A 27,955-nucleotide genomic window follows, 5' to 3' on the forward strand; every position below is an offset into this window, starting at 1 on the left:
TATCAGCATGTTCTCCCTTGTTTCCTGATCCTGATCCTATGGCTCTATCACCGTCTTTGGATCATGTTCCAGTTGAGGCTTATGATCCACCTTAAGTTGAGGCTTTTGATCCACCTCCGACCTTGTCTTCATATGTTGATCCACCTGCGGTCCCTGGACCTGTCATACTTCGCCGAACACATAGAGTGAGTCACCCTCCTCCTCACTTGCATGATTATCATTGTTACTCTGTCATATTATCTCATCATAAGCCTAGGTCATTTTGTGAGGTGAGTGCTGATCCATTATGGCATTAAGCTATGACTGAAGAATTGGAGGCTCTGGTAAAGACTCACACTTATAATTTAGTGGATTTGCCCTCTGGCAAGACACCTATTGGATGCAAGTGGGTTTTCAAAATTAAGACTAATTATGATGGCTCAATTGAGTGCTAGAAGCCGTCTATTGGCCAAAGGTTATTCCCAAAAGTATGGAGTTGACTATGAGGAGACTTTTGTTCTCGTTGCTCGTCTCACTACTATTCGTTGTATTCCTGTAGTTGCTGCTACTCATCAGTGGTCTCTTCTTCAGTTGGATGTCAAGAATGCATTCTTACATGGCACACTTTCTGAAGAATTTTATACGATTCCCTCTCCAAGTTTCTCGTATTCTGGAAAGGGTTGTCGTTTACATCGCGCTTTATATAGGTTGAAGCAGCCCCTTGGGCTTGGTATGCTACATTTAGTGTTGCACTATTGGAGTTAGGTTTTACCACATGCGCTTACGACTCTAGCCTAGTTCTTCGTCGTTCTTCATCTGAGATAGTTATACCATTGCTTTATGTTGATGATATGATTATCACGGGAGATGATGCATTTGATATTTCTGATCTACAGACATATCTTAACCAACAGTTTGAGATAAAGAGCTTGGGTCCCCTTCGTTACTTCTTGGGGCTTGAAGTCTCTAATTTTTCTTATGGTTTATTTCTGCCCCAAGTTAAGTATGTCTCTGATCTTCTTACTCGAGCTGGTCTCACAGACTATCAGGTAATCTCTTCACCACTTCCCTATGAAGTTCAACTTACTCTCACAATGGTTCTTTTCTTGATGGTCCTACCTTCTACGGTCAGCTTGTTGGGAGCTTGATCTATTTGACTGTCACTCGACCAGATATCGCTTATGCAGTCCATATTATGAATCAGTTCATGGCCGCTCCGAAGACTCTCACCACTTTGCTGTCTTACATATTCTTCGTTATGTGAAATGTGTCTTCTGCATGACTAACACTTCTCTCACTCGTCCTTGACTCTCAATGGTTACTTTGATGCTGATTGGACTGGTGATCTCAGCGATCGTTGTTCGACCACTGGTTTTTACTTCTTCCGGGGTGATTATCTCATTTTTTGGCACAACAAGAAGCAGACTTTAGTTTCCCACTCGAGTGCCGAATTAGAGTATCGTGCTCTTGCTGACTCTACTTCAGAACTTTAATGGTTTCGACGACTACTCACTGGTCTGGGTGTTCCTCTGTCATCTCCTACGGCTCTTCACTGTGATAGTTAGATTGCTATGAGGATGACCCACGAGCGCACTAAGCATATTGAACTTGATTGTCACTTAATTCGACATCATGTTGTTAATTAGGGAGTTCATCTCGTTCCAGTATCCTCTGCAGATCAAACAACAGATATCTTCATCAAGTCTAGTCTTCTAAGCCGGTTCCGGTTACTCTTGAACAAATTCAAATTGATCTTTACTGCCCTATCTTGAGTTTGAGAGGATGTTAGATTTAGATATTTTTTTATATTATTTCAATATATTATTTTTTTAAATTTAGGTCTGAGTCTACTACTATATATATCTCGTAAACTCTTACTTTTGAGAATATACAATCTTATTCTTTTTTTCCCAAAATTTTTAACAAACGGTGCGTGGGTTAGCTTCAAATTCAAAATTAAACCAGAAAACAGTTTCTTTTCAAAAATTAATGGCCGAATCAAATTGAACAATTAGGTCTCAAGGATTAGATGACTGCATTCCATGGCATTATCACAATATTATTATATCCCCACCCAATATCACAAAAAATAGTAATAATAATAATAATAATAATAATAAATGAAGAGTTTAGATGTGGCAGGGATATATTTCGTTGTGCCCGGTCCGATACAATGGCAAAGTGACTCAACTCTCCTACTCCTGTCTCTTCCCCGATACAATTAAACTCGTATCCATGACCAAATAGGCATATAAAAGAAACAATAATAATAATAATAATAATAAATTTCATCACCATCACCATCTCCATTTAAATTATATATATATATATATTTCAATAAGTTATGCCCATGAAGACAATTTATCAGGATAATTCTTCACCACATAGATTGGTGGTGTGTTTGTTCGGGGGTTTGGATTTTGAGTTAGGATTTCAATAGTCAAAATTTTGAATTTGAACAGTTGTATGATGTGATATAAATAAGTATTGATGTGATGTTTTGAATGTAAAATTGATTTTTAGTATAATATAAAAAATAAAAAATAAGTGTTTGATTTGATGTTTTTTTAAGAAAAAAAATTGGATGAATAGTATAAATCCAAGCCCATCCCCCAAACAAACACGCATAGGGGCAGCAATTAAACAGCATGCATTTGTCCACCCAAAACAAGATTAAGAGTGTTGAAAAATAGCTTAGAACTTTTACTTCATTGCTTTTAACTATTTGACCCGTAAAAATAAATAAATAGATAAATATTTTCTCATTGCTTTTAGTTGTTTGATCCGTAAAAGAAAATATTTAAATATTTGATAAATTAATTTTTTAAAATAGTTTGTTGGTTTCAAAAAACTAATTTTTAAAACATTATAAGTATATTAGAATGTTTCATAATAGTTGTTTTACTTTAATTTATTTTATTTCTTATTTGACTTTAATAATAAATCATTACATTTATACATATTGATATATTTTTCATTGTAATATTTATTAATTATATTAATATATATTTTTTTAAGTTAACCTTTAAATTTACTTTTATAATTTGATATAAATTGAAGTTATGCCAAACACACCCAAGCTCAAATTAATCAGAAAATTGATCAATTGCCTGCAACCTGGAATTTAGGAAATAATAATATAGCATAGTTTTTCCTTCTGTCTTGTTATCAATTTTTTACTATTCTATCTTTTTTTTTTTTTTTCCAACAAAAAACATTACATGATATACCAATTTTCAATACAATTCATCACATCCGACTCTTATTTTCATCCCAAAAACTTCAAAATGAACCAAAAAAAACAAAAAAATATTTTACTATTTAATATTTTATTCTCTTAAAAAACATCATATTCATATTTATTTTTCATACAAAACATGATGGCAAACAACTACTTTCCCCTTAAATATATCAAAACAAAAACACAAAATAATAAAAAAACCATAAATTTAAAAATATACTCTACTTCAAATAGATTAACGAAATTGCCTATACCTTGATACAAAGTAATACTTCCTCCGTCCGGCTCTAAAGTCTCGTTTACTTTTTGCATATTAATTTTTGAATATTAATTATTATATCAAAATATAGTACAATTAAAAAAAATTGAAAAAATACTTTTATTAGTGTCTTATAATACTAATAATAAAAAATATTTGTAAAAAAAATATATATACAAATATAAAAATATTTTTAATGTTAAATACAATTACACAAAAAAATAGTAATATTGAATAATATAAGAAAATACTATTATCGAACAACACACACAGGCGATGCACCATATGACATTGAACTACAATACCTGTTTATACAGCACATTTTCACTCATTTGCCACTATTTATTTTTAAAAAAATATCATATCAAATACATTTTTTTCTCTCACAAAATATCAAATCAAATACTAATTTTTTATTTTTTCCTAACTTCCAAATTTTCAAAAACCTCAAAAAAAAAAAAAAAAAAAAAAAAAAATCCTTGTCTAAACAAACCCTTAAAGTTAAAAAAGTTAATAATTTGGGCAAAATAATTAATCATATCAACAAACACTTAATTGAAGCAAATTATTCTGTCTAGGGCACAAACATATGAATATAAGTAGAATTGCCTACCTCAAACTATAGATATGAAAATACACCCAAGAGGATATTCTTCACCTAAAAAATTTACAGTGGGATCCAAACTCACAGTAAGAGTATTCTTCTATAGATAACTGCAGATTCACAGCACAATAAAATTTGATCCTGATAATAATTTACATTGAATATCAAACAAAAAATTTAATGGGTGTAGTTCTCTTGCCCTAATTTCATTCTTACTATCATCTGTAGGAGCAACCATGAAAGTTGACATTGCAGAAGCTGCGACTAAGATTTTAATCACATCTTAACTGGAAAAAGATTGAAAAAGTTTGAACCAAACTATAATGGAATTATGGAAATGAATTCCTAAATCACAAAAGGGAACTATAAAACAAAGTAAAATTGACAAATATAGTTCATGTTGTTCACTATTTAAAAGTTGCTTGAGAGAAAAGTCACAATGGTCTGTTTACAAGTGAGAAAAAAGAAAAGAAAAGTTAATCAATAATTGTTAATAAACAACAAACTTGACATCAATGGATTCACAGGGGACCAAATCTCACTCTTTTCAGCTCCAATCTAAAGAATCTTGTCTCTAAAACTACACTCAGTAAAAAATTTTATTGATTATCGAGTGAAATCAATCAATAAATTTGTATTTAAAACCGTATGAAATCCTATGTATAAATAAATATATAGTCAATTGTAAAAATTGTAAACACATTATAAACCAAACTCCTCAAAAAACAACACGGTGCAAAAATGATTCATCTATGAAAGTTGTATCCAACCTGAGAATTTTCAAGCGACGGCGACTGGCTGCGGCTCGACTTTTTTGCAGGACTTGTCCTGGAAATCTTCCATGTTGTAAATTACGGTTATGTAAAGCGAGCAACTAGGGCAGCGCGCAATTTCCTCGCCAATTCGCAGATCCTCCTTCGTTATCTGGAAGAGATCGCCGCAGGGGCACGGGTAAGTGTAAGCCTGGAGCACCTCGCTCCACTCCATATCCTCAATTTCCACATCATCGTATGACATCGCTACTGTGACCTCCTCGTCCTCGTTCTCCGGGGGCGGTGCGGTTGATATGATTCAAAGCCCTAATTTCAGATATGAAATCAAAATCGTTAAATGTACAGAGCAGGTGGTAAACATGCCAAATAGTGAAAAGATGAAACTTGATAGTATTTGTCCGAGAAACAGATTGGGTGTACTTAAGCATCATCATCAATCAAGAAATGACTACAACTACAATGAAGCCTGCATATTATTCAAATATATATATATATATATTTAACTTAAGCATCATCAATCAATGAATGACTACAACGACAATCAAGCCTACAGTGCTATTTAGAACTACAACTTAACCCACCTTTCTTGCCACCACTATCAAGCCTGCATTTTTCTTCTTCTACTTTACACACAAATGCAATCAATATATATATACCACCAACATAGCGAAAAAGTGACCATTCAACTGTTCTACTTTACACACATTTATAGATGGAATAAATACACAATAAATAAATAAATAAATATATAAAATCATATAAATGGTTCAATAACAATGAAATTAAAGCAAATAACACGAAAGTTTTCGGATACATTGGAATGAATTATTTTCATTCCAATGAACTGCTAATGAAGCATGATTAAGTGGAATTAATTAAACTGCATAAACCAAAAATATTCACAAAAACTACTGCTGCAATGTTTGTTTGCATGATATAACCGATCAGGCAAAAATGTTCTTACCGTAGCATGCACACATAAACAAAATAATTCTGAAACATACATAAATAGCCCCTTTCTTTCAACTTGAAATATAATATAGACCCAAGAAGAATATAATGTTGATAGAAAATGAACTTGTGATTGACTCATAAGTATCAATCAGCAGAACACTTTAACCATCGGCTTCACATTTGATGCTAACGAAATTGTCATACAGTTTCATTCACCATTGAGACACTAAAATAGGAAAGATGATATCACCACGTTATTGACTTAAATTCGTCTATCATCGCTGTCTATTTGTGAATCCTCCAAAATTCAACTATCCATTTCCCAATATAATATACTCCCTCCGTCCCAAACACCGCGCAACATTTAACTTCAACAAGAAAATTTAGGTAGGTAGTATTAAGTATTACAATTTGAGAATTAGGTGATATAATGAGAGATAAGTGTAAATTTATTTATTTATTCATTTATTTTGATTAATGTGATGGAATAAAATGTAAAATAGAAATTAAGTATATTTAATTATTTCTTATTTTGAAAATATTGCAGGTGTTCAGGACGGAGGGAGATATTAGCCCTAGCAATAATAATGAAGTTTTAAGCTGATTACTAAACCTTTGAGTGTGGAAGTATATTGACCTCTTTCAAATTAATGAACATTAATAGTACGATTTATATATATAATTGAAAATGCAAAAAATGAATATAAAAAATGGAACAAGAAAAGAGGGGAAAGGCAACACCCAAATTAGAAGAAAGTGCAACAACAGTGGACTGCACTTAAGTCCTTATTCTTGTCGTGTTGACCATTCTACAAAGTTCTTGGTGGTGTGTTTAGTGTGATACCCCGGCCTACAAGCTATGCAAAGTCGAGCATGACGAGATCATAGACCGGCCCCACAGGTCAACACGAGTCCTTCCAGCGCGCTTCTGTCCTCACTCACACACACCCTGGATCCCATCCTCAAATTACTCTAGGGTAAACACGCTTAACTAAAGTTCTTTCAACGGGACTCCCGAAAAGGAATGTGCACATTATTGACATGAGTAGTCTATTTAATCCATCTAACCTATATTCAACCTCGGATGGCCTGACACCGGCTCATCCATGGGAGTTGGCCTAATACCGGCCCAACTCCGGAGGTATTACATTTAGAGAGTATGGGAGCATGCATGAAAAGGACAATTACAATAATCATCTGATTTAGGTCATCCAGAGTCCAGACAACATATTGCTTTTGTGCAGTGCAGATTCTTTCCGTGCTAAGTGCAATGACCAAAAATAATATAAATCAGAATGAGATCAATGCATAAAATTTGATTATTTAATTTGCAATTTGACCTGTTCACGTTTCTTACTTTTGCCTGCACCACAGATTCTGCAAAGTGTAATTAGAGGAATTAAAGCCAAACACATCTCAGCACAGTACTCTACATGTCTAATGAAGCTATTATCAAATTCAAATAACATACCAACAAAAAGGCAAAAGCTACCTGATATACATACATATATGTATAATACACTTTCCCCTATAAAATATACTCCCTCCGTCAAGTAAAATTAGAACATTTGAGTCCAGTATAGAGATTAAAAAAATGATTGTTTGGTTTTTTTTTTTTTAATTTAGTTAGTAATTAAGGAAAATGAAGAAATCGAATGTAATAAAAGTAATAATATTAGTTGTAAAGAAGTGTTAAATAAAGGGTAATAGTTAAAGGTTGATTTTTTAATTTTTCCAAAATTAGTAACGGAGCATATTTAGTGGACGGACTAAAAAGAAAAGTGAGAATCAATTTGACAGAAGAAGGAAGTATAATGGAAGATGTAATTTTATTTTTTGAGGGGGAGGTGGGGTTTCTTGATGGGTTTAGTCCTAATAACTTATAGTGATAATTATGTGACTTTTCTTGGTAGAAGATATTGTGTCCAAAGACATGTATACCAAAGAGAAATCCCAATATCATACTATCCCTATTTTATGAATGATGACATAATTCAGGATGACTTGATGGTATATATATACATATTAGGTAGTGGTGCTGAAATGAAGGGAAAATTTTATGTGAAATATAGTGCAGCTTTTAGTATTCCAGACTTTCTGTCACCTATCTATGAATTATGATTCAGAACACAAGCCAATGCCAATAGCAATAAAACATTTGTGTCTATATATATATGTGTGTGTGTGTGTAGGCCCTTGTTCTTGCATAATCACCAACACTTCTGATGTATTTATTGGCATTCAAGAATAGAGCACTTCTGATAACTTCCCAAGTTCAGAAACTACAATACTTTCAAGATCAAATGACTCAAGTCAAGCATGAGTTCATGTAGGAAATCAACTAGTAAAACATATATATTGAAACCAGCATCCGTCCAGTAAATCATCACCGTGTAGTTTGTGTGTACAGCAGGCTGAATACATAAGCTTCTTTATCATGTTTTTGCAAGTAATGTAAGCAGCATAAATAGAAACTAATGATTAATCAAATATATATGTTACACAGAACAGGAAGAGAGGAACGAAGCTGAAAATAAGATATGGAATAAGGTGGGGAACAAAAACCCAGATTAGAGAGCAAAATCAAGTAAACATCATGGCAGTGTCATCATTTCCACAAATAACAAGAAGATCAAATTAATTACGATTCAAACCCTAAATACAATTTCATGACAGCGGTATGCTGCATTGAAAAATTGAAAAGTTCTGAAAATAAATCGAAAATAGTGTAAGGATTGGGTATACCTCCGACGAAATTGCAGAAGAGGAAAACGAAGCTTCCCTGTCGATGGTGAAAAAACCTACGCCGGAGAGTCGCTGCTGCCCGAAAAAAATTAAGCCTTCAGAGTCCCCGTCGGTGGTGAGAAAACCTTCAAAATGATCGAAATCGACGTCAACGGTGAGGAAAAATGTATGATTCGATAGATTGGTATGAATCTATTATGCTTTGCGTAGGCGGGGGAGTGGCTGGGACGAACTAGCTTCCGAAGTTTGGAGGGCGTAGTTGTCCGTACATTTATCGTTCGATTTTGATTTTAAACCTAATTCGTCGATTTGTTTTTTATTAAAATAGACTATTTTATTTTTTTAATAAAAATTTTAAAAATTTATAAAAATATATCATCATGTTATCTGATATACTATTTCAATCTTATTTTTTTCATTTATTTTAATGTAAAAAAAATAAAAAAAATAAAAAATATATCTATAATTATATTTAGTATAAAAAAAATTATATTTTTATATAAATAAAATATAATTAAAATTATTATATTAATATAAATTAAACTAAACAAAGAAACATGGAAAACAAAAAAGAAGACAACATTGTTCTTGAATCATGCATAGTGATAGCTTAACAGTACACTTGAGACAACGGCATTCAAAAATAAAAACTACTTGGAATAATTGAAAAATGTATTACACCCTCCGTTGGAAGGTTGACGTTTGCTTTTTGCAAGTAAATTTTTTAATATTAGTATTATATTAAATTGTAATAAAAAAAAACAAAAATACCAAAATAACGACATTTGTGTAGTATATTTTAAGTTGAAAGAGTATTTATTATATTAAGTAGACATACAATTACTAAATTAAAAAATGATAACCTTATTTTGAAACGGATAAAAATGGAAAATAATAACCTTTTAATAGGATGGAGGGAGTATTAGAGTTCAAAAAACGCTTTAGTAGTTATAGACATGCGGCATGGCAGCACATTAAATCATAAAAAGTAATGCTATGCAACTCGGAGCTACTTGCAAGATCTTACATGCTCTATTTCAGCATATTGTGAAGGCCAACTGTTAAAGTTCATCTACAATATTGGCATCTATCCTCTCGACAGGAAATATCACACTTGTAAGTATGAGATTCCAAATTCTAAGTCGACCGGTTGATGAATGATCGACATAAATATTTCAATGACCTCGGACTTGTATTCTGGTTCCAAATAAGGAACACCAATATTCCAATTTATATCCACTAAATCGTTTTCATACATACAAAATTTAAATATGACCACATCAGTCTGTTTGCAATTGAAGAGTACCAAGCTCAAGCTCACACTGAAACAGGATATGTTTGTCTTCCAAACAATGAGTTCGGAAAACATGTCAAATTCAAAATATTATGACCTTATATTCAGAAGTCCAAATAAATGGACTTTTCAAATAGATTACATGGTACATAGATATAAATATACCTGTTAAACATCTATATACAGCAACTGAAACTTTGGGATTCTCTCAGGAAGCAGTGGACAATTAATAATAAGTTTTCCCTTCATTGCTCCTCTATATATTGCCTGCAGTCAGATAGTGTAAATATAATAATACATCGTCACATTTTAGGCCCCGTTAACACATACTAAAGACATCAACAGAAAAACACTAAGATTAATCAATGCTGCATCGCATTAAAATATTGGCAAGAAGAAAGAATTAAAAAATAAAATTGCGGGGGAATTAGTTCTATATATTGTACTACTTTTTCATATACAAGTTATAACACCTACGATGGTCATCAGACACACCAACATGACTTTATATCAAATACAGAACTCAACATTGATCAAGATTGACAATTTAACATTCGCCCATACTTACATAGATCATCTCCTAAGCACACAGAAAACAGAGATTTATATTTGTTTTGGAGGATTTATGCATAACATACAAATTCGCCCAATAATATTTTGATGTTTTCGGTTCTCCAAGATAATGAACCTTAACTATTTTGATGTTTTGTATTAGAATTTGAAAAAATAAAAGTCATGAGAATCATGAACTCGAAATCACAGATACTGTTCAAATAAGAAGAAACAACATAAAAGTATCCAACATATGAATACCTCCACAACATCAATGAAGTCGAAGACACTAATGTACTTCTGCAATAGTTAAGAATTAGGAATTGAATGACTTACCAAACCAAAAACCCTAATGCATAAATAATTTCTACGGTGATGTCAAAGCCGCATTAAGCCCAATGTTTCATAGACAATGGTATCTTACTAATGAACTTTCTCAATTACATAAACACAATCTTAGAACAGATTAATCCGTGGACAGAATTCCAGCAACGTCGAAAGTCTGCAATGGAACCAATCAAATCATGAAGAAAAATTGAATTAGGAAGAGCAATTACCTGGAATCCATCTTCATGTGGTGTGCATTGAAGAAGAAAACAATGGGGGGGATGAATGTTATATCAAAATACTTTACATAAACCTGAATCTCCTCCGAATCCACCTCCAATAACCCTCCGTAGCAAATCTGGACACATCTCTCGCTGATTTGAACAGTCGTCTAACTGGAGGCAGATGGCATCGGAGGAGCGGCCAAAGGGAAGGACGAGGACCTTGTCGAAGGTGTCTCTGATGAGGGAATCGACTGCTCTCTTCTCCCTCAACGTTGGCAGCAAATACTCCATTACTACCCGCTGCAGGGCACCTGTCCCTCTTCTCTGCAATTTATACTAGCATACATATATTTTGGGATTTTTTTAAAATAACAATATTATGGGTTTTTTTTTAAACTCCATGCATATGGGACATGAAACTTCATCCCAATCCTTGTATAGTGCTGACACATCGATATGATGCTTCTTTTCATACAAGCCACCTATTGCACGGTGTCATTCATTACTAATATCGAATTCATTAGCATACCAATTTAAGCTCCACCAAAAAGGCAAGAAAGTAAAGTTGAATGGACATTTAATCTAAACAACGACAGAAAAACATGAACAGCAGTAACATTCTATAAATTTAAGAAATTACAGAACAGAGCCGTAGCTAACTGAAGAAACCAAAGAAAACAGAGTTATATCAGGTTTGCTACCATGGAATTACTGTTTAGAAGGAAGAAAACTCGAAACTAACTTTTAACATAAAATTAAGAAACATACTTTCGTCTTTAGTCAATTAATTATATGCAAAGAGGAAACTAACATACCCCAAGAGCTCATTTCTAATCTAATGAGTCAAATTCTCTGTTCTCGTAAACAGTCAAAAGAATCCTATTTGTTGAACTGATTTATCAGGAGAAAGATGTGATGATAAGCTTATCACACCACAAAATAATTTGTAACCATGCCCCAGAATCCACTTCCAATCCAAAAGGACAATGATGCGACAGAAAACTATCCCCTATCCATACCCCAACCCCATCCCCCCTCCCCTAGGGGCTAATCAAAGAAGAAAGTTAGGCATCCTCAAATAGAAACAAGTCAACAACAGACACGAAACTTAACAGAAACTCAAGGCAGGTACACAACAACCAGAAAGCAAGTCGGTTATCAAGAGCAATAAGCTTTTCATGTCACAGAAAATCACAATTTAATCACATTTCCATTAGGCATCTTATTATCGCTTACAACTAAAAGCCACTGATGTTTCTTTCTTTTACTTGCAGCTTCAGAAACTACAAATGCAGGATCTAAATCTTTATAACCAATGAAATTTAGCAAATTGAGAAAATATGGTATCTTTAGTTGACTTTACAGCATATCTGGCATCAATGCATCACGATCATTTACTAAAATAGCATATCAGAACATTCTTAACATAATCTTGGAGTAAATTGCCTGATTGAACAGAATTATCTGACATCAATCAACAATGACCTCCACAACCTGCAACAACAGTATCATGGAACAGAAAAAATATATAATAATAATAATAATAAATGGTCACTTGGATAAGATACAGCTCAATACAAAGAACTTGTTGGTATCTAATTGATTACAAAGTTAACTACTCATCCAAAAAAAACAAAAAAATCAATGAGTCAGAACGGTAACTCTCTCTCTCTTTAAAAACTTTTGAACCATTTATCATGTACACCCAAAGCAATATTGACGTATGCACATGTTCGACCATACACAAACATACAAAATAACTCCAAAACGAATTAATGCATATGTCCTACTCAAAGTAGGACATTTAATAAATTATATTACAGGAAGACAACTTAAGAAATCCATTAAAACATCATCCTACTAGGTTCACAAGTGGCAAAATGATCAGCTTACCGCTAGATGGCACTGGCTATCTATTAGGCATTGTTTTCGTATTGTTGCATCACAGGTTCAATATACGAAGTTTACATTTTCCGTTTCATCCCCTTAGTTAAATCAAACACACCATCGATAACAACAAACTAATGAATATCACATTGTATTCATTTCTCCTTGTCTACACAACAACTACATAATAGCAACATTCCTAAGTTCTAGGTCGATCCCATATCGATATTGTGGTTTCTCCTTACAGAGCATCAGTCATTGAAGAAGGGGAAAAAGGTGCAAGTTTTGGCAATATGTATCAAATATGTGTATAGGCTTCAAAGCTCATCGTGCAAAGGTTGTTCTAGTGGTGCATCTAAATTGGGAGGGGGGACTATATTTTGGTGAACAATATTCATACCTTGTTCACCGACTACAGGTGGTTTTGGAATTAGTTGTTCTGCCGTGCCAGATTTGACTGCTTCGATTACCTTCCTTTGTAGCTTGAGTATACCAATGCGCTTCGACACAACATAAAGCACGGCCAAAGAGAAAAGAAGAAATCCCGCAACCATTATTATTCTATCAAAAGAAAACTCAAAGTTAGGCATAAGTGAGAGATATTTACGTTATTGAAATTTTTAAAAGAGTGGTCACACCTGTCAATAACATCTTGGCGCTGCATTGTCGAGAGAAGATTTCGGGTCCGTGAAAGTAATGAGCCATGGCCCTTGTACTCACTTTCAGCTTTCTTTAATACACCCGTTGATTCCTCTGTGATAACATTCAAATTGTCGCAATAAATTATCTACTTTGTATCGACTCAATATCATACAAAATTTTGTATTACATTTACCTCAGATAAAAACTCACAATTCTAAGTCACTTAAAGAATGCAGTTCATACAACTAATTGCTTACATTTTCTTACAAATATTGGCTCTAGAATTCAACAACGATTTCACAAGGTCTACCAACATATACTCAATCAAATCCACAAAAACAACATTCTTGTGCATGCCTCAATTGTTTGAACTAGAGTTTAATATACGGAAAAAAGAATCTTGGTTATTGTTTAACATAAAGAGTCTTCTAATATGGGCAACGGCATACAATGAAAAAACAACAATTCGGGTACAGTGAGAAATAAAACAACAGCAGTCAGTAGGCTAAATAAGTGAAGGCAAAATATCGATCATCATCTCACTACAACCTCTTCTTTTTTTCACCAGATCTGGAGAGGAAAGTTTTATGACCATTGATTTGAAATTCAGTTGTAAACACATCTTTCTTATTTCCTTTCATATTGCAAGGTCCCCATTACTCCTTGATCTTTTGTTTAGGTATGGATTAGTTAAACTTGCTATGCTAAAGTCTAGATTGCTTATGAATGTGTTATAAAGTCAGCAAATATACGAAAGCATATCGAACACAAAGATATTAAGTACGTTCAGAGTGCAAAAGAGCACAGTTGTTATAGTAAATCACATACCAAAGGTCATCAGAGTGCTTGCACTTCGTTCAACCTCCTATTAAAGCGATAAACGACATAAACTTGCATTACTAACCACAAACCCATATTAACATTAGAGATTTAGAATGTTTGATATGTCCAACCTGAACCATGAGTTGGCGAGTTCGCCTGAGACTCTCTGTGATGCTCTCTGCAGCAGAAGTCATTCCAGCTTTTGTCCTGACCAATATATGTTTTTTAAATACAATGTACTTGCTTTATATTCTTCAAAAACCATGAATTACCCCAAATCATTTCCTTGTTGATGTTGAACAATGTCAAAAGTTTATTGCCTAGAAAATATAATTAAACTGCATTATAAACATACTGGAGATTCCTCCTCCGTGTCGTGGACTCTTCGCCGCCTCCTAAAAGAAGCTCTCTCTGAAATGGATCAAATAATGTCTCAACAATTGCATAATATCAAGTCACTCAAAATAATTCATATTTCCTATCACTAAACCAATTAACTCAGAAATTAATTGCTCATTGTCTGCATCCAAGTGGAAAAAAGAATTGCATATATGTTCGTATACACTTGCATTACCTCTTTTTGAGCAGCTTTCTTCATATTATCCCTTGCTTGCAAATGTGCATTCCTTAGGTTCCCCGTCAAACTGAAATTCCATAGCATAGATAAAAAGAAACTTGAAACACGAATCATTTGATTGAATTACTATGAAATCGACAAGAAAACTACATTGAAGGGGGGAAACTAATCAATTAAAAAGATGTGGCTACAAAGACTAAATTAAGAATATCTGATCAAAGAATTAGCAAATAGATGCAGACGGTCACCTCTGGATATGATATTTCCAAGACTGAGCCAAAGCTTGAGCCCTTTCAGCCTCATCCGCCGATGGCAGTTGTGGAGCAAGAAGATCGAGATCGAAAAGCAATGATTTCAGCCGGTTCAGACCATCTTGAACCAATCCATTTAACCTAGGCAACGAATCTTTCTTCTCCGCCTCTTCGTCTCCGCCTGAATCGGCAACTCTCGATTTCTTCCCGTATTCTTGAATGGAGGCTATATGTTCCTGCACTTGACGGCATGTTTCTTCGAAATCCTTCTTGACTTTCTCCACTTCTTCGGTCACTTGATCCATCGGAAATTCGAGAATTGGAACTCCGAGTGAGAGAAAGTGTCCACCAAAAATCTAAGAAGAAGACGAAGGCGAAGGTGAAAGCGAAGACGACGGCGCGACCGGAGAGTATGAAGCGGATGAACGCAGGCGACGATGCTACACCGGCGCGGCTGAGAAAGAAGTGAGAACTGTGGTCGCCCGGATGACGATGAATAGAGGGATCCGATCAGATTGAATGAATTAATAAGGTATGTAATTAGGAGCCTAAAGACGAACACATCGTGGTCGTCAATCTTAAAATGATCAACGGCTCCTACTGGTTGAGGTACATGCATTTACAGTGCACCGGCACGCAGAGGATTAAGAACGATATAGTTCAATTCATCTCCTTCATTTATTCTTTAATGCGAAAGGGGAAATATTCTTCCAATTAATCCCCTGCTTCTCTTCTTCTCCCGCAAAACCCATAGCAGATCCACTCTCTCTCACCTTGATCGGTCGGGACGTGAAAGAAAATGTTGAAATTCTTGAAAGGGGTAGTTGCCGGATCGGGGACGGGCCCCAAGGATCTGCCGTATACCATTGGAGAGCCGTACGCTTCAGCCTGGGGATCCTGGGCGCACTACCGTGGAACATCTAAGGTTTATTTTATTCTCATGTGTTTGAGTAATTTTTAGTTAATGGATTCTGTTTGATTCTATTGGTTTTTGAATGTTTCTCGCTATTTTGCGTCGTTGAGCACTGACAATTGTGAGATCAATGTTTCTGTTGCACAATGCATGGTTTCTCAGAGATGATAAAACTAGAATTTCCGAAGGAAAACTTTGCCGTATGTTTTTCGGTTTATTAGATTTGATTTGTTTGGAAGGCTGTGAATATTATTGTTGTTGCTGAAGTGGTGCTCTTGAGATAACGTTTTATCAGGATCATGGGAGAGGTCTGTGATTTTAGTCTTTACTTTGACAGGATGATGGATCTCCTGTCTCAATATTTTCTCTTTCTGGGAGTAGTGCCAATGATGGGCATTTAGTTGCTGGCCGCAATGGTGTCAAGCGTCTCCGAACGGTGAGCTTCTGAATTTTATTTATCTTTTCTGGCTTCAGGAATTTTTTTAGCTTTTTCGTTCACCATCCTTGATTGATTACCATCACTTTCCATTGCAATGATTAATCCAGGAATTTGCTAGTTTATTTTCTGCCCCTGTGTTTGCTTTTACCATGGTTGATGGGATTTAACGGATCATGTGCTGATTAAAAAAAAAATCCAAAATCACATAAAAATGTCACAAACTGATGAAAAATGTAAGTTTAACATGAAGCTGAAAACTCAAACTGTGAAAATCTGTTGCACAGTGCAATGAAATGCACTAGATCGAGAAGATGGACAGTAAATGGTGGTGCCTCTCCCTATGTTTTTTCTCTCAAATGTAAAAATTAATGTAACCTCAATTCCATACTTGCATATGTTATATATATAATAGCCAACTATGGATTCCATTGACAGCGTTTACAGAAAATTAGAAGCTAGAGTGTCAACGGGACGGTACAATTGCTTGAAAACAGCCTATATTGGGTAGACTACTTAAAAGTAATCTTTCTCATGAAAATTGCTTGGAAATGGAATGAACTAAATAGCATAGAGGGGTGAAGCTAGCTTTGGGATAGATGCCCAAACTCACATCTCAAGCGGCTTTCAAGTTTCAATCTCAATCAAACCAAGATCTTTCAATGCTGGCTACTTCAAAGCTTGCCTAGGAAAGAGACTGAATTAAGAACCTGAAGTACACAAATTTTAGGAAATTCCGTGCATGCTCTCTTCAGCAATTTCTTTGCTCAGTGGCATGTATCTGATTTTGGTCCTGTAATTTGCTTTCTAGTTTCTGATTACTAGATCGTTCTACTGAAGTTTTTTTAAATTTTGATGCCTCTGCTTTGCATGAATTAAAATTTGAAATATTAACTTTGCGCTATTTTTCTGATACCCTGATCCAGTTTCCCGCAACTAAAGAGCAAACAAAAAGAAATGAAAAAATGTGTGTGTTGAGGGGTGTGCGGTGGAGAGCTTGTGGTGTGAATCTGAACGTGCTCAAGCTTCCTATTTAGTTTTGAGGGCGTTTTGTATGTGCTAGGGTTGAGATTGAGTAATTTAGCTAATAGTTGGATCACATAATGATACTTCAAGGGACAAAAATAACATGATGAGGGTGCCTTCCTAAGAAGAATGCAAATCTAATACATCTGATCAATTTTGAATTGTAGCATTAGGATTTGTTGAAATATGACCCCAAGGATGTCATTTGCTTGTTTACAACAAGTTTGTATAACAGTTTATACTTTATACAATCCTGTAGTATCGGTATTAGGTTTTAGTTATTTATATTTTTTGAAGGTTTTAATCTTTATTTTTTGAATCTCTTACCCTCCCCCCCCCCCCAAAAAAAAAAAGGCTCATGAAGCCTGTCAAATCAACGCATGTATCTGAGAGGCACTGATCTCAGATTCTATAGTGCTTACAGTTACGTTCATATTCTTTCAGGTCAGACATCCAAATATTTTGTCGTTTCTGCATAGCACAGAGGCTGAAATTGTGGATGGTTCTGGTACAAAGGTTGTTATCTACATTGTGACAGAGCCTGTTATGCCCCTTTCAGAAAAGCTCAAGGAATTGGGGTTAGAAGGCAGTCAAAGGTGTAAATGTTGTTGAATTATTTTTTGCTCGTTATTCTGGCATCCGTTTTGATGATTACATACCTTTTTGGGTTGTGTTTACAAATGCATATTGAATCTGCTTATGATTCTATGGTTTGATGAGCTTTTGTTTTCATCCTGAATGTGTTTTTCACAATAAATCTCTTATTTTGGTTCATTGTTGTTATCTAAAAATTTATCTTGCTTATATGTTGGGTATCCTCATGTTTTCTAGACCATTAAAGTCTTGATTGGTTTACTTCCTCAAATCAGGGATGAATATTATGCGTGGGGACTGCATCGGATAGCCAAAGCTGTGAGTTTCTTGAACAATGATTGTAAACTGGTATGTGCCTAAGATCCAACAGAACTTCTCCATATATCAATATTAGCTATATATCTAGCTTCACGAGATTGAGAAATTTCATGAGGATCCGTAGTCACCATAAACCTGATTTAGTCGTACCAAATTTTGTTTTCTATGCTGGTTATTGCAGGTTCATGGTAATGTTTGTACTGCTAGCGTTGTTGTAACACAAACTTTGGACTGGAAGCTTCATGCATTTGATGTTTTATCCGAGTTCGATGGAAATAATGAAGCTTCGAATGGACCAATGCTTGTGAGTTCTCTTTTGTCTATCAATTCTGGAGTTCTGATTGAAATGTTCAACAAACTTCAATTGGCTTTATCTAGCATAGGTATGAAGGTGAAAAAATGAAGGTTAGATACAAAATTGTAACGAACAGCTTGGTATCCTGTGAAGAAAAATCTTTGCTACCTGCATATTTGTAATATTCAAAATAATCCACGTGCTGTTGTCTTATAGATTATTTTAGTGAGAGAATTTTGGATCCCTTCTTACAGTAAATTTGAAAGAAGTTCTAGGGCAATATCATATACTGCACTCATGGTTCCAGGAGGTCTTTTTTTCTACTTGAAAAGGGTTCCTTGTTTTCTCAAAGTAGTATGCATACTTTATAGCCCAACTAATGTTTTTGGAAAAAAAAAAAAAATTAAAAAAAAATTAGGAGAAGTATTGGAAAATAAGCAAAACAAAGGATTTCTTCTGAAAATGCAACCAAACTGTTGGTTGACAAATCCAGAGAGCAGTTTTTTTAGAAATTATATATATGAATCTAATGCAATCATGTTTGAGCTTTACCATTTCAACCTGAATTCCTGAATAATGCTGAAATGATTATAATATGTCCTGATATTATTCACTATACAGATAGTTGTTATGACTAACCAACTGGATGAAAAGTTTGTAATATATCAGCGATCTGATAAGCATTTTTTATTGATGTATTATGGAAAAGGTGCTGCCCCATTTTTCTTTTTCTTGATACTGGATTAGATGCTGGCTAATTGTCATCTTTTTATTTCATTTTTACTACAGCAATATGAATGGCTTATTGGCTCACAATACAAACCAATGGAATTGTCAAAATCTGATTGGTCAACCATCAGAAAATCTCCACCTTGGGCTTTAGATTCTTGGGGTTTGGGTAAGTGTATTTTAACACTTTAATAGACAGTGAGTTGGCAAATAAACTTTTGTACCTATGTTTACCTTATGGGTGCGATTGTAATGCCAAATTATTGTGTTTGGTTTCTAATTTGTTCTGCCCGGTGGGAATGGATTATTGTAATGATTATTAGCTTAATTGTACCAAGCCTTCTTATAATAAAGCCCCCTAATTATCCAAAACAAGCATCCCTTATAAAAAAACAGCATGACTGAACTGACTTGTAGTTTGAAGACAGAATCTTTATGTTGGTGGGACGCTAAAGCAGTGTAGACTTGGTTCAAACTTAATCATGGCAACTATTGAAAAATTCTTTCTGGCCTAGGGGGTGGTATGGTTTGTCTGTCTGTATAGTTTCTCTATATGTAACATAGAGCACAGTGTTTGAATCATCCAATAGTCAATTCTATTAAGAAAATATTTGGCATTTTTGTGAAATCGAAACTGAGGATATAGCAGTTAACCTATATTTAATTATGGGCAAATCCTTTTTTAATTGTTTTGCTTGGAAAGGAGAAGATTGGTGTGGCACATATTGCCATTTTTGGAGATGTACAAATAATTCTTTTTTATGTTGGATATCATATTAGATTATTAGTACATCCTAGTGTTGTCTCACCTACCTCAGCTCCCCTGCATTTTTGTTTGCCTTGCCTCTTATGTATTCATTTAACAATATTCCATACGAACAATCATTTGATTGTACAACACAAAGTACCTTATAACATCCTTTTGTTCTTTCTCGCACTCTATATGGCAGGCTGCCTAATTTATGAACTTTTCTCTGGCATGAAGTTGACTAGAACAGAGGAGTTGCGGAATACTGCTAATATACCTAAGGTAAGATTGTTTATTACATTTTCCCTGAACTTGTCCAAGGTTCTCTTCTCATTCTCACTTGAAAATTAAATCACCTTCAAGAAACTTATGTTTTAGTAAGTACTTTCTTTCACCTTCATATGATTGAATGCATATATTTCCTGGTCTCACAGTCTTTGCTTCAAGATTATCAGCGCCTATTGAGTTCTGCACCTTCTCGCAGGTTGAATCCATCAAAGCTTCTGGAGAATAGCGGTGAGTTCTTTTTCCTGCTTTCTGATATTGGGGATTGAAATGTTCATTGTCACCTATATAGCATGATGGTAACAGTAGCATGGTTATACTATGTTTCTCAGTTTTATCCTTTTGTTATACATAAGGCTGCATTAGTTGGAGCATTTAATCCTTTCTATTATTCATCTTATTCTTATGAATGTGGAAAATAATTTTGATGAGTAAAATATTTTGGTGGGATGTTGGCAGAGTATTTCCAAAATAAGTTGGTGGAAACCATACAATTTATGGAAATTCTTAATTTGAAGGACAGTGTGGAAAAGGATACCTTTTTCCGTAAGCTTCCAAGTCTTGCTGACAAGCTTCCTCGGCAGATAGTTCTGAAGAAGGTACCTTTTTTGAAGTCTAATGTTATTTTGTTAGTACCTTGCTAGTTGCTTCAGTAATTGGATTATTGGAATTCTTCCAGCTGCTTCCGTTACTTGCATCCGCCTTAGAATTTGGTTCAGCTTCTGCACCTGCTTTGACTGCATTGTTGAAAATGGGATCTTGGCTTTCAGCGGAAGAATATACCCTTAAGGTAACTGTTGCGAAATTTGTGTGGCAGTCTCGGTGTCCTGTTTTAGTTTGTCTTAGCAGTACTGGTTAGGAATGGAATGTAATTTTCTGTATGCTTTGTTTTGCAGGTGTCACCAACTATCATAAAACTCTTTACATCAAATGATCGCGCCATTCGTGTTGGTCTTCTTCAGCATATTGATCAATATGGCGATTCATTATCTGCGCAAATTGTTGATGAACAGGTTCAGTGTCGTGTGATTATTGTTAATCATAGTTTATGCGCAACTGCATGGAAAATTCTGGAAGTAAATTGTCTCAATGTTCTTTGATAGGTTTATCCTCATGTTGCTAATGGGTTCTCTGACACATCCGCTTTTCTACGGGAACTGACGCTGAAATCCATGCTTGTGCTGGCTCCTAAGGTAAAATGTTCTTTCAGGATCATGTCTGTCTACTTCGGGCAGGTTTTCTCATAGTTTATTCTGAAACTTGCTCCGCCTGACATGCTTAATCCAATGCTTTAAAGTGACTGAGTCATGTTATTTTGTGATATTGTGACTCATTAGAGACATATGATAGTGCACAACTGCACATTGCTGATGTTACTTGTTCAAGATGAATCAATGGCATTAGATGGAAGAATTGATCATTGAGCTGACAGTGTCTTGTTTGGTTCCATCATTCAGTATAAGTTACGTTTGGTTCTTTGGTTGTCTATTTGCATCTTGTGACAGCTCTCCCAGCGTACAATTTCAGGATCACTGTTGAAATTTCTTTCAAAGCTTCAGGTATGGATTTCTTGCTGTTTAGCAACAAACACTCTTAAATGTAAATGCGCTGCTATTTTTCCCTGTTTATCTTCTATATATTTCAAATTGAGTTTAAACTTCAACTTGCGATGCAGGTTGATGAAGAACCTGCAATTCGTACAAATACTACGATATTACTTGGAAACATTGCCTGCCACCTAAATGAAGGGGTAAGTGCTAGATGTTTTCAATAGAAGTGCATTCTCATATAAATGTGTTAAGATTCTTACCATCTCACTGGAATGCAGACAAGGAAGAGAGTGCTAATAAATGCATTCACAGTTCGAGCTTTGCGCGATACTTTCTCTCCGGCACGAGGAGCAGGTCAAGATTTTTTTTTTTTTTTCTTGGTCTCCTATTCTTTGATTTTATTGAGTTAGAGTTTCCCTTTACTGTCCATGCTTAAACTTTTTCCTGTGACAACTTTCTGTTACAACCTTCCCATCCCCACTAACTTAAAATTTGCTCTCGCCCATGTTTTAACACCTGCTTAAGCACTTTCTTTTCACTGACAATTATACCCTCTGCCAGGTATAATGGCTTTGTGCGCGACTAGTTCTTATTATGATGCTACTGAGATTGCAACTAGAATTTTGCCAAATGTTGTTGTCCTGACTATTGATCCTGACAGGTATTATTTTTCTCATTCTTTCTTTCTTGTTTTTTCCCCTAGATTTATAGGATTGGTTCTGGTCTATTTTCTTTTACAATTATCTTTCATCCTTTCCTATAATTTTACTGCATATTCAACTCATTTTCTTAATTAAGAGTTTCAATGAATTATATCACCTCATGATGTTTAGAGTACTCTGCGGAGCTTTGGTTGATATTCTTGTTGATAGTGATTATATGTGGTAATTGTACATGCTGAGTATGTTTATACAAAGAAAATTATTAGTTTAATTCAGGAAATAATTCAGCTTACCGACTAATTGTTGATAACGGCCAATATCTGTTAAGAGGTTCTTGATCTAGAAGGAGTTTAGAGTTAGCATTCGTAAGAGTGTCACGGGGTTACAATCTGTCAAGTGTGTTTCGAACCTATCCTGAGCATACTTCTGTTGCAAAATCACAATATTGTCAGGTGATGATGCAACTCCAATGCCAACAAAATATCGAAGTGGTCCTAAGTTCTTAGTTTGAAACTGCTGGAATAAATACTGTTTGAGAGCATGTAACAAAACCATTAGGTGATGAGGCAACTCCAATGCCAACAAAGTGTGAAGCAATCCTAAGTTCTTAGTTTGAAAACTGCTGGAATAAATATTGTTTGAGAGCATGTATGCCAACATAATAACTGCTAGTCGTGACAATATCAACATAACTAAACTGCTCAAACCAAGCATGATGTGACTATTTTAAGCCAGTCAGAGAATGACGAAGCTTACACACAAGATCAAACTCCCCCCAAGGAACAAAACTATCCTCCTGAAGATCATGGTGGAGGAAGGCATTCTTAATATCCAAATGATAAAGGGACGAAACTCGGATAAGAGCAAGAGAACTAAACGAGCGGGCCATAGGAGAGAAGGTATTAGTATAATCTTGACCATAGACTTGACCTTTGGCAACTAGACGAGCCTTAAGATAATTATGTTTCCATTTGCACAAACTTTAATGGCATAAACCAAATGATACCAATGGTATAGTGACAAAGAGGTAAGCAAATGAGCTCCCAAGTACCATTTCGTATTCAAAGCACCATTTCGTCCATCATTGCTTGCCTTTGACTGGGATAATAGAGCCTTCAAGACAGACTTGATGATGGAAACAATATCATAAAACTATAAAAAAAGAAACATATGGTGGTCATTTAAAAATTTTTAAATAAAATTACGTGTGGAGTAGTCGAGGGGCCAATGGAGGGAGTCGTCGGATGCTGGAGGGGGTAGGACCAGCGGCAAGTCGAAGACCACAAAGGAGGGGGTATGATTAAGATGGGAAAAGGAAGACTGAGGATGACATTGATAAATCTGAAGATGATGAATGGGAACAAAGGTTTTGGAGAAAAGGGAATGTTAGGGCTATAGAAATAAGAGGAGAAGAAGAAAGGTAATACAATGGTGATCACTAAAAGAATTTGACATCAGTAGAAAAGAAATATTGATGATGTGTAGGTTAGTAGCACTTGTATACCTTTTGAAGTTGAGAGTAACGAAGAAAGATCCACTTCATAGCATGCGGAGAGAGTTTATGATACCAGAAGAGTGATCATGAACAAAACAAGAACAAAAAAACCCGATGTGGCAAAGGGAATATTGGCGTAGCTAGAAACATATATTGATGAAGGCCCCACCCTAAAGGATAGAAGAAGACACATGTTTGATGAGGTAGCAAACGGTAAGTATTCATCCACCTAAACCGGCTATAATGGAACATTGCGATAAATGAGAAGGGTTTGGGCAAATTTCAATAAGATGATGGTTTCTATGTTTGGCAATCTCATATTGCTGAGAATTATAAGCACATAAAGACTGATGAATGATACCGTGAGATGACATGTATGAAGTCATAGAGGAAGAAAAACACTCAGGCGCATTATGCCATTATCACTACATAAAACTTTGATAGACAAGTCAAATTGAGTTTGAATTTCAGCACAAATGAGGAAAACATACTGACTAATTCGAAATGATTTTTCGACATGTAAAGCTATGTGCAACGTGAAAATCATCTACGAGTGTGACAAAATATTGAAATCAAAAAGCACACAAGGTACATCCAAAGGCCCAGTTACATACTTGCTTAGGAAACAATGGATGGGACTGTTTACAATGTTGGCATGACTTACACTCAAAAGATGACAACAAAGACAAATAGGGTTGACCGAATAACTGATGAAGGAGGTTTGGATCATAGGTGGAGACGTTGACTATTGGCAGAGGAAAACAGAGATTGAGGAAAAATAGTAAATACCATGTGACTCATGACTAGCTTCAAAAAGCCCTCATGTCCAGCAATCCTGGATAGATGGAGATTGAGGAAAATAATAAATCGCAGTGACTCATGACTGGCTCCCATCGGCCGTCCTATCCAGAAATCCTAGATAAAGAAAGTTTCGTCATTAATGATGATAAAACAATCTAAAGATTGAATCAATCTACTGACATAAACAATATTAAACGGGCATGTTGGAACATAGAAGACCAAGTCAATAGAAACATGAGGAAGAATAGCAAGATCTTTACCCTCAATTCAGACATTTGGGCACAAAATGCTATCCTGACTCTGATAGCCGCTCTTCAAGCTGATGGGCGGTAAGATACTGATTTTTCTGGTGTAATAGTCTTCCTTACAAGCCTTCATTCTTGCGTTTTATTCTATTTATAGCTGTGGACATGAAGGCTGTAGATTTATTGGCCTGTGGAATCGATGCTTGGAATTGCTCTTTTTACCTTTATCCTCTATTTGTTGTTGCTTGTAGTCCAATTATCTAATTAGTAGGCATCCCTCCAAACTTTCCATGCTCTATGTTGCTACTGGAGACCACAAAAAAATGCTTTCTCACCTTTTATTCTTCATTATTAAACACTTTTTAAGCTAAATCTGACTCTTTATTGTCAATCATTTGCTCACTTCTCTGCTTGCTTCAGTGATGTACGATCGAAATCATTCCAAGCTGTTGAACAGTTCTTGCAATTAGTGAAACAATACCACGAAAAGGTGTGTATATAGTCTTTAGCTGTTTCTTGTCTGCATGTAACATTCTGAAATGCTGTATAATATATTGTTTAAATTTCAATCATTTGATTTTAATGTTCAATGACGGACTAAGTTTATTATATATTTTGCCCCTATTTTGTTTATCGTATTATACATTATTTTATGGCATGTGAGTTTTCTGTGGGGTATATTCTGGGAAAGAAGAGTTTTAGGTGCTCATGTTCTTGCAAGGATAAGGATCCCCTACATGATTTTTAACATCCTTGTATGTTAGTTTTAGTTTTTCAATTCTGAACTTCCAATGAAGTGGATGCTTGAAAGGGGCCTTCACGTATATCTTGGTGTATTGTTTAAACTCATATTCTGGTTGGGTAGTAGTTTTCTCGATTTTGTTTAAAAATCATAAACCTGATATATTATCATGTTTGTCTATGTTAGTTCTCTCAGTGAATTTTCCATAATCTTCTGATGATAGTTTGATGTCTGTCTCTTCCTTGTCCCTCGTTAATGTTATTGCATATTTGATGTCTCTTATGATTTGCTCTTTGAAGGCAACCAATGGGGATGCCACAAGTGCAGCAGGCACTGGAATTTCACCAATACCTGGAAATGCAAGTTTGCTGGGGTAATGATGAATTCAAATCTTTTTGTACCTCAAGAACACTGATTAGCCTGGTGTAGAAACAGTATTTATTTTCTTGTTTTCCTTTTCGTTCTCTGGGAGCTTCATAATCTCGCGTTACATAGTAGTGGAATTCCTTAACTAGATTAAGGTAGCACACCTTTCTCTCTCAAGGAATATGGCTCTCATAGTTTTCTTAATTGCAATGATAATGCAGATGGGCAATGAGCTCACTGACATTGAAAGGCAAACCATCTGAGCAGAGTACAAGCTCATCAAACACAAGTGATCCTGCTACGTCTTCAATCAATTCCAATTCCAACTCTGGTGCACTTTTGTTCTCTCTCTCTTATCCTCTCAATTGCTTAATATGTTGTGCAATATACTCTCTCCATTTATATTTTGTACCCCCACAAGAGTTATTTTGTTAGATGGGATAAAGATAACTTTAGCCTAACTAATCAGACTGAATAGTTATCCAGAAACAGTCCTCATTTAGCCAAGGCTCATCATCACTTTGGCTGTATTTACTTTACATGATTAAATAATCTTTGTGCTCAATGTATGGTCGTTTCTGAAACTAGCATGTTTGTATTACAGTGACCGATAGTACAAGTTTGGCACCAGTACGTGTAAGTTCCTCAACAGATTTACCTGATTTTGCCGATCAGCCCCACACATCCCCTACAACAACTGATGGATGGGGAGAACTCGAAAATGGCATTCATGACACAGACAAGGATGGTTGGGACGACCTCGAACCATTGGAGGAGGCAAAACCATCTCCTGCTCTTGCCAATATCCAAGCAGCTCAAAAAAGGCCCGTCGTCCCTCCTCCAAAACAAGGTAACTCCAATTTCTCATCAACAACCAGTTTTAAAAACCTTCCCCTTGTCTTTCTGTTTCAAAGTTCCCACATCTTTTCAATCGTTCATTCCATATTAACGTATATACGGTTTTCCAGTTTCTAATGCGAGACCACAGACCACATTGAAACCCAACAAAGAAGATGATGAAGGCGACTTGTGGGGTGCTGCACCAACGCCTGCTCCTAGAGCCATTTCAAAACCCTCTGCAAAAGCCACTCGATTAGTCGAAGATGATGATCCATGGGGTGCAGTTGCTGCCCCAGTTCCGAAATCCTCATCCAAGCCAGTAAATCTGAAATCCAGCAGCTCAGCAGACGACGACCTTTGGGCTTCCATTGCAGCTCCTCCACCAACAACTGCAGGGCACAGACCGTCATCAGGTGGCGGACGAGGGCGAGGGACCAAAGCTGCTGCCCCGAAATTAGGTGCTCAGAGGATAAACAGAACTTCATCAGGGGTGTAAGAGGAAAGGATTCTAGAGCAGTGTACATTTGTGTGTGTTTTAACCGGAAATGGTGAGTTTAATATCCTGAAAAAAAAAAAAAAAAAAAAAAATGTAGTACAGAGAGAGCATGCATGTATTTTGGATGGCGATTTTTTTTTTATTTTTTATTTTTACTACGATTATTATTAGTATCCCCTCCATGTCAGTCAATTTGTATTAATACTTATACTTGCTGCAATTAGAGCATTAACGAACTTGCATATCTTCAAATTCTCTTGATGTTTTTAAATGTTATATACTA

The 27,955-nt window shown here is 35.3% G+C and overlaps 3 protein-coding genes across 8 annotated transcripts; 1 reads left to right on the top strand and 2 right to left on the bottom strand.

Moving 5' to 3' along the window:
• Positions 1 to 1,632: 1,632 nt before the first annotated feature.
• On the bottom strand, positions 1,633 to 8,680 carry LOC127256455 (diphthamide biosynthesis protein 3-like). Of its 5 annotated transcripts, none has more exons than XM_051282471.1 (3): positions 8,556 to 8,680; positions 4,854 to 5,162; positions 1,633 to 1,650 (listed from the first exon to the last, which is right to left on the bottom strand). In XM_051282471.1, the coding sequence occupies exon 2, from the start codon at positions 5,098 to 5,100 to the stop codon at positions 4,864 to 4,866; it is 237 nt and encodes a 78-aa protein (XP_051138428.1). In that variant the 5' UTR covers positions 5,101 to 5,162; positions 8,556 to 8,680; the 3' UTR covers positions 1,633 to 1,650; positions 4,854 to 4,863. The 5 variants fall into 5 exon arrangements, with proteins under 5 accessions (XP_051138428.1, XP_051138426.1, XP_051138425.1 ...); XM_051282469.1 differs by lacking the exon at positions 1,633 to 1,650 and adding an exon at positions 4,210 to 4,370; XM_051282468.1 differs by lacking the exon at positions 1,633 to 1,650 and adding an exon at positions 4,381 to 4,663.
• On the bottom strand, positions 8,560 to 15,630 carry LOC127256453 (uncharacterized). Of its 2 annotated transcripts, XR_007839859.1 has the most exons (8): positions 15,129 to 15,630; positions 14,878 to 14,947; positions 14,659 to 14,714; positions 14,435 to 14,510; positions 14,310 to 14,346; positions 13,478 to 13,592; positions 10,015 to 13,400; positions 8,560 to 8,680 (listed from the first exon to the last, which is right to left on the bottom strand). XR_007839859.1 is itself a non-coding variant. In XM_051282466.1 (7 exons), the coding sequence occupies exons 1-7, from the start codon at positions 15,434 to 15,436 to the stop codon at positions 13,157 to 13,159; spliced, it is 906 nt and encodes a 301-aa protein (XP_051138423.1). In that variant the 5' UTR covers positions 15,437 to 15,630; the 3' UTR covers positions 9,664 to 13,156. The 2 variants fall into 2 exon arrangements, 1 of the variants encoding a protein (XP_051138423.1); XM_051282466.1 differs by lacking the exon at positions 8,560 to 8,680 and having other exon boundaries at positions 9,664 to 13,400.
• Positions 15,631 to 15,812: 182 nt separating this feature from the next.
• LOC127256452 (uncharacterized) lies at positions 15,813 to 27,924 on the top strand. The gene is made up of 21 exons (XM_051282465.1): positions 15,813 to 16,056; positions 16,382 to 16,480; positions 17,951 to 18,102; positions 18,376 to 18,448; positions 18,600 to 18,722; positions 19,503 to 19,611; positions 20,393 to 20,472; positions 20,625 to 20,706; positions 20,935 to 21,074; positions 21,155 to 21,265; positions 21,372 to 21,488; positions 21,579 to 21,668; positions 21,981 to 22,034; positions 22,151 to 22,225; positions 22,304 to 22,379; positions 22,587 to 22,686; positions 25,649 to 25,718; positions 26,270 to 26,343; positions 26,558 to 26,667; positions 26,941 to 27,186; positions 27,305 to 27,924. Exons 1-21 carry the CDS (start codon positions 15,931 to 15,933, stop codon positions 27,670 to 27,672), a joined length of 2,475 nt encoding a protein of 824 aa, XP_051138422.1. The 5' UTR covers positions 15,813 to 15,930; the 3' UTR covers positions 27,673 to 27,924.
• The last annotated feature ends 31 nt before the right edge of the window (positions 27,925 to 27,955 follow it).

The sequence above is a fragment of the Andrographis paniculata genome, unplaced genomic scaffold, assembly GCF_009805555.1.
Source record: "Andrographis paniculata isolate CXL003 unplaced genomic scaffold, ASM980555v1 Contig55END, whole genome shotgun sequence".
Lineage (NCBI taxonomy): Eukaryota > Viridiplantae > Streptophyta > Magnoliopsida > Lamiales > Acanthaceae > Andrographis > Andrographis paniculata.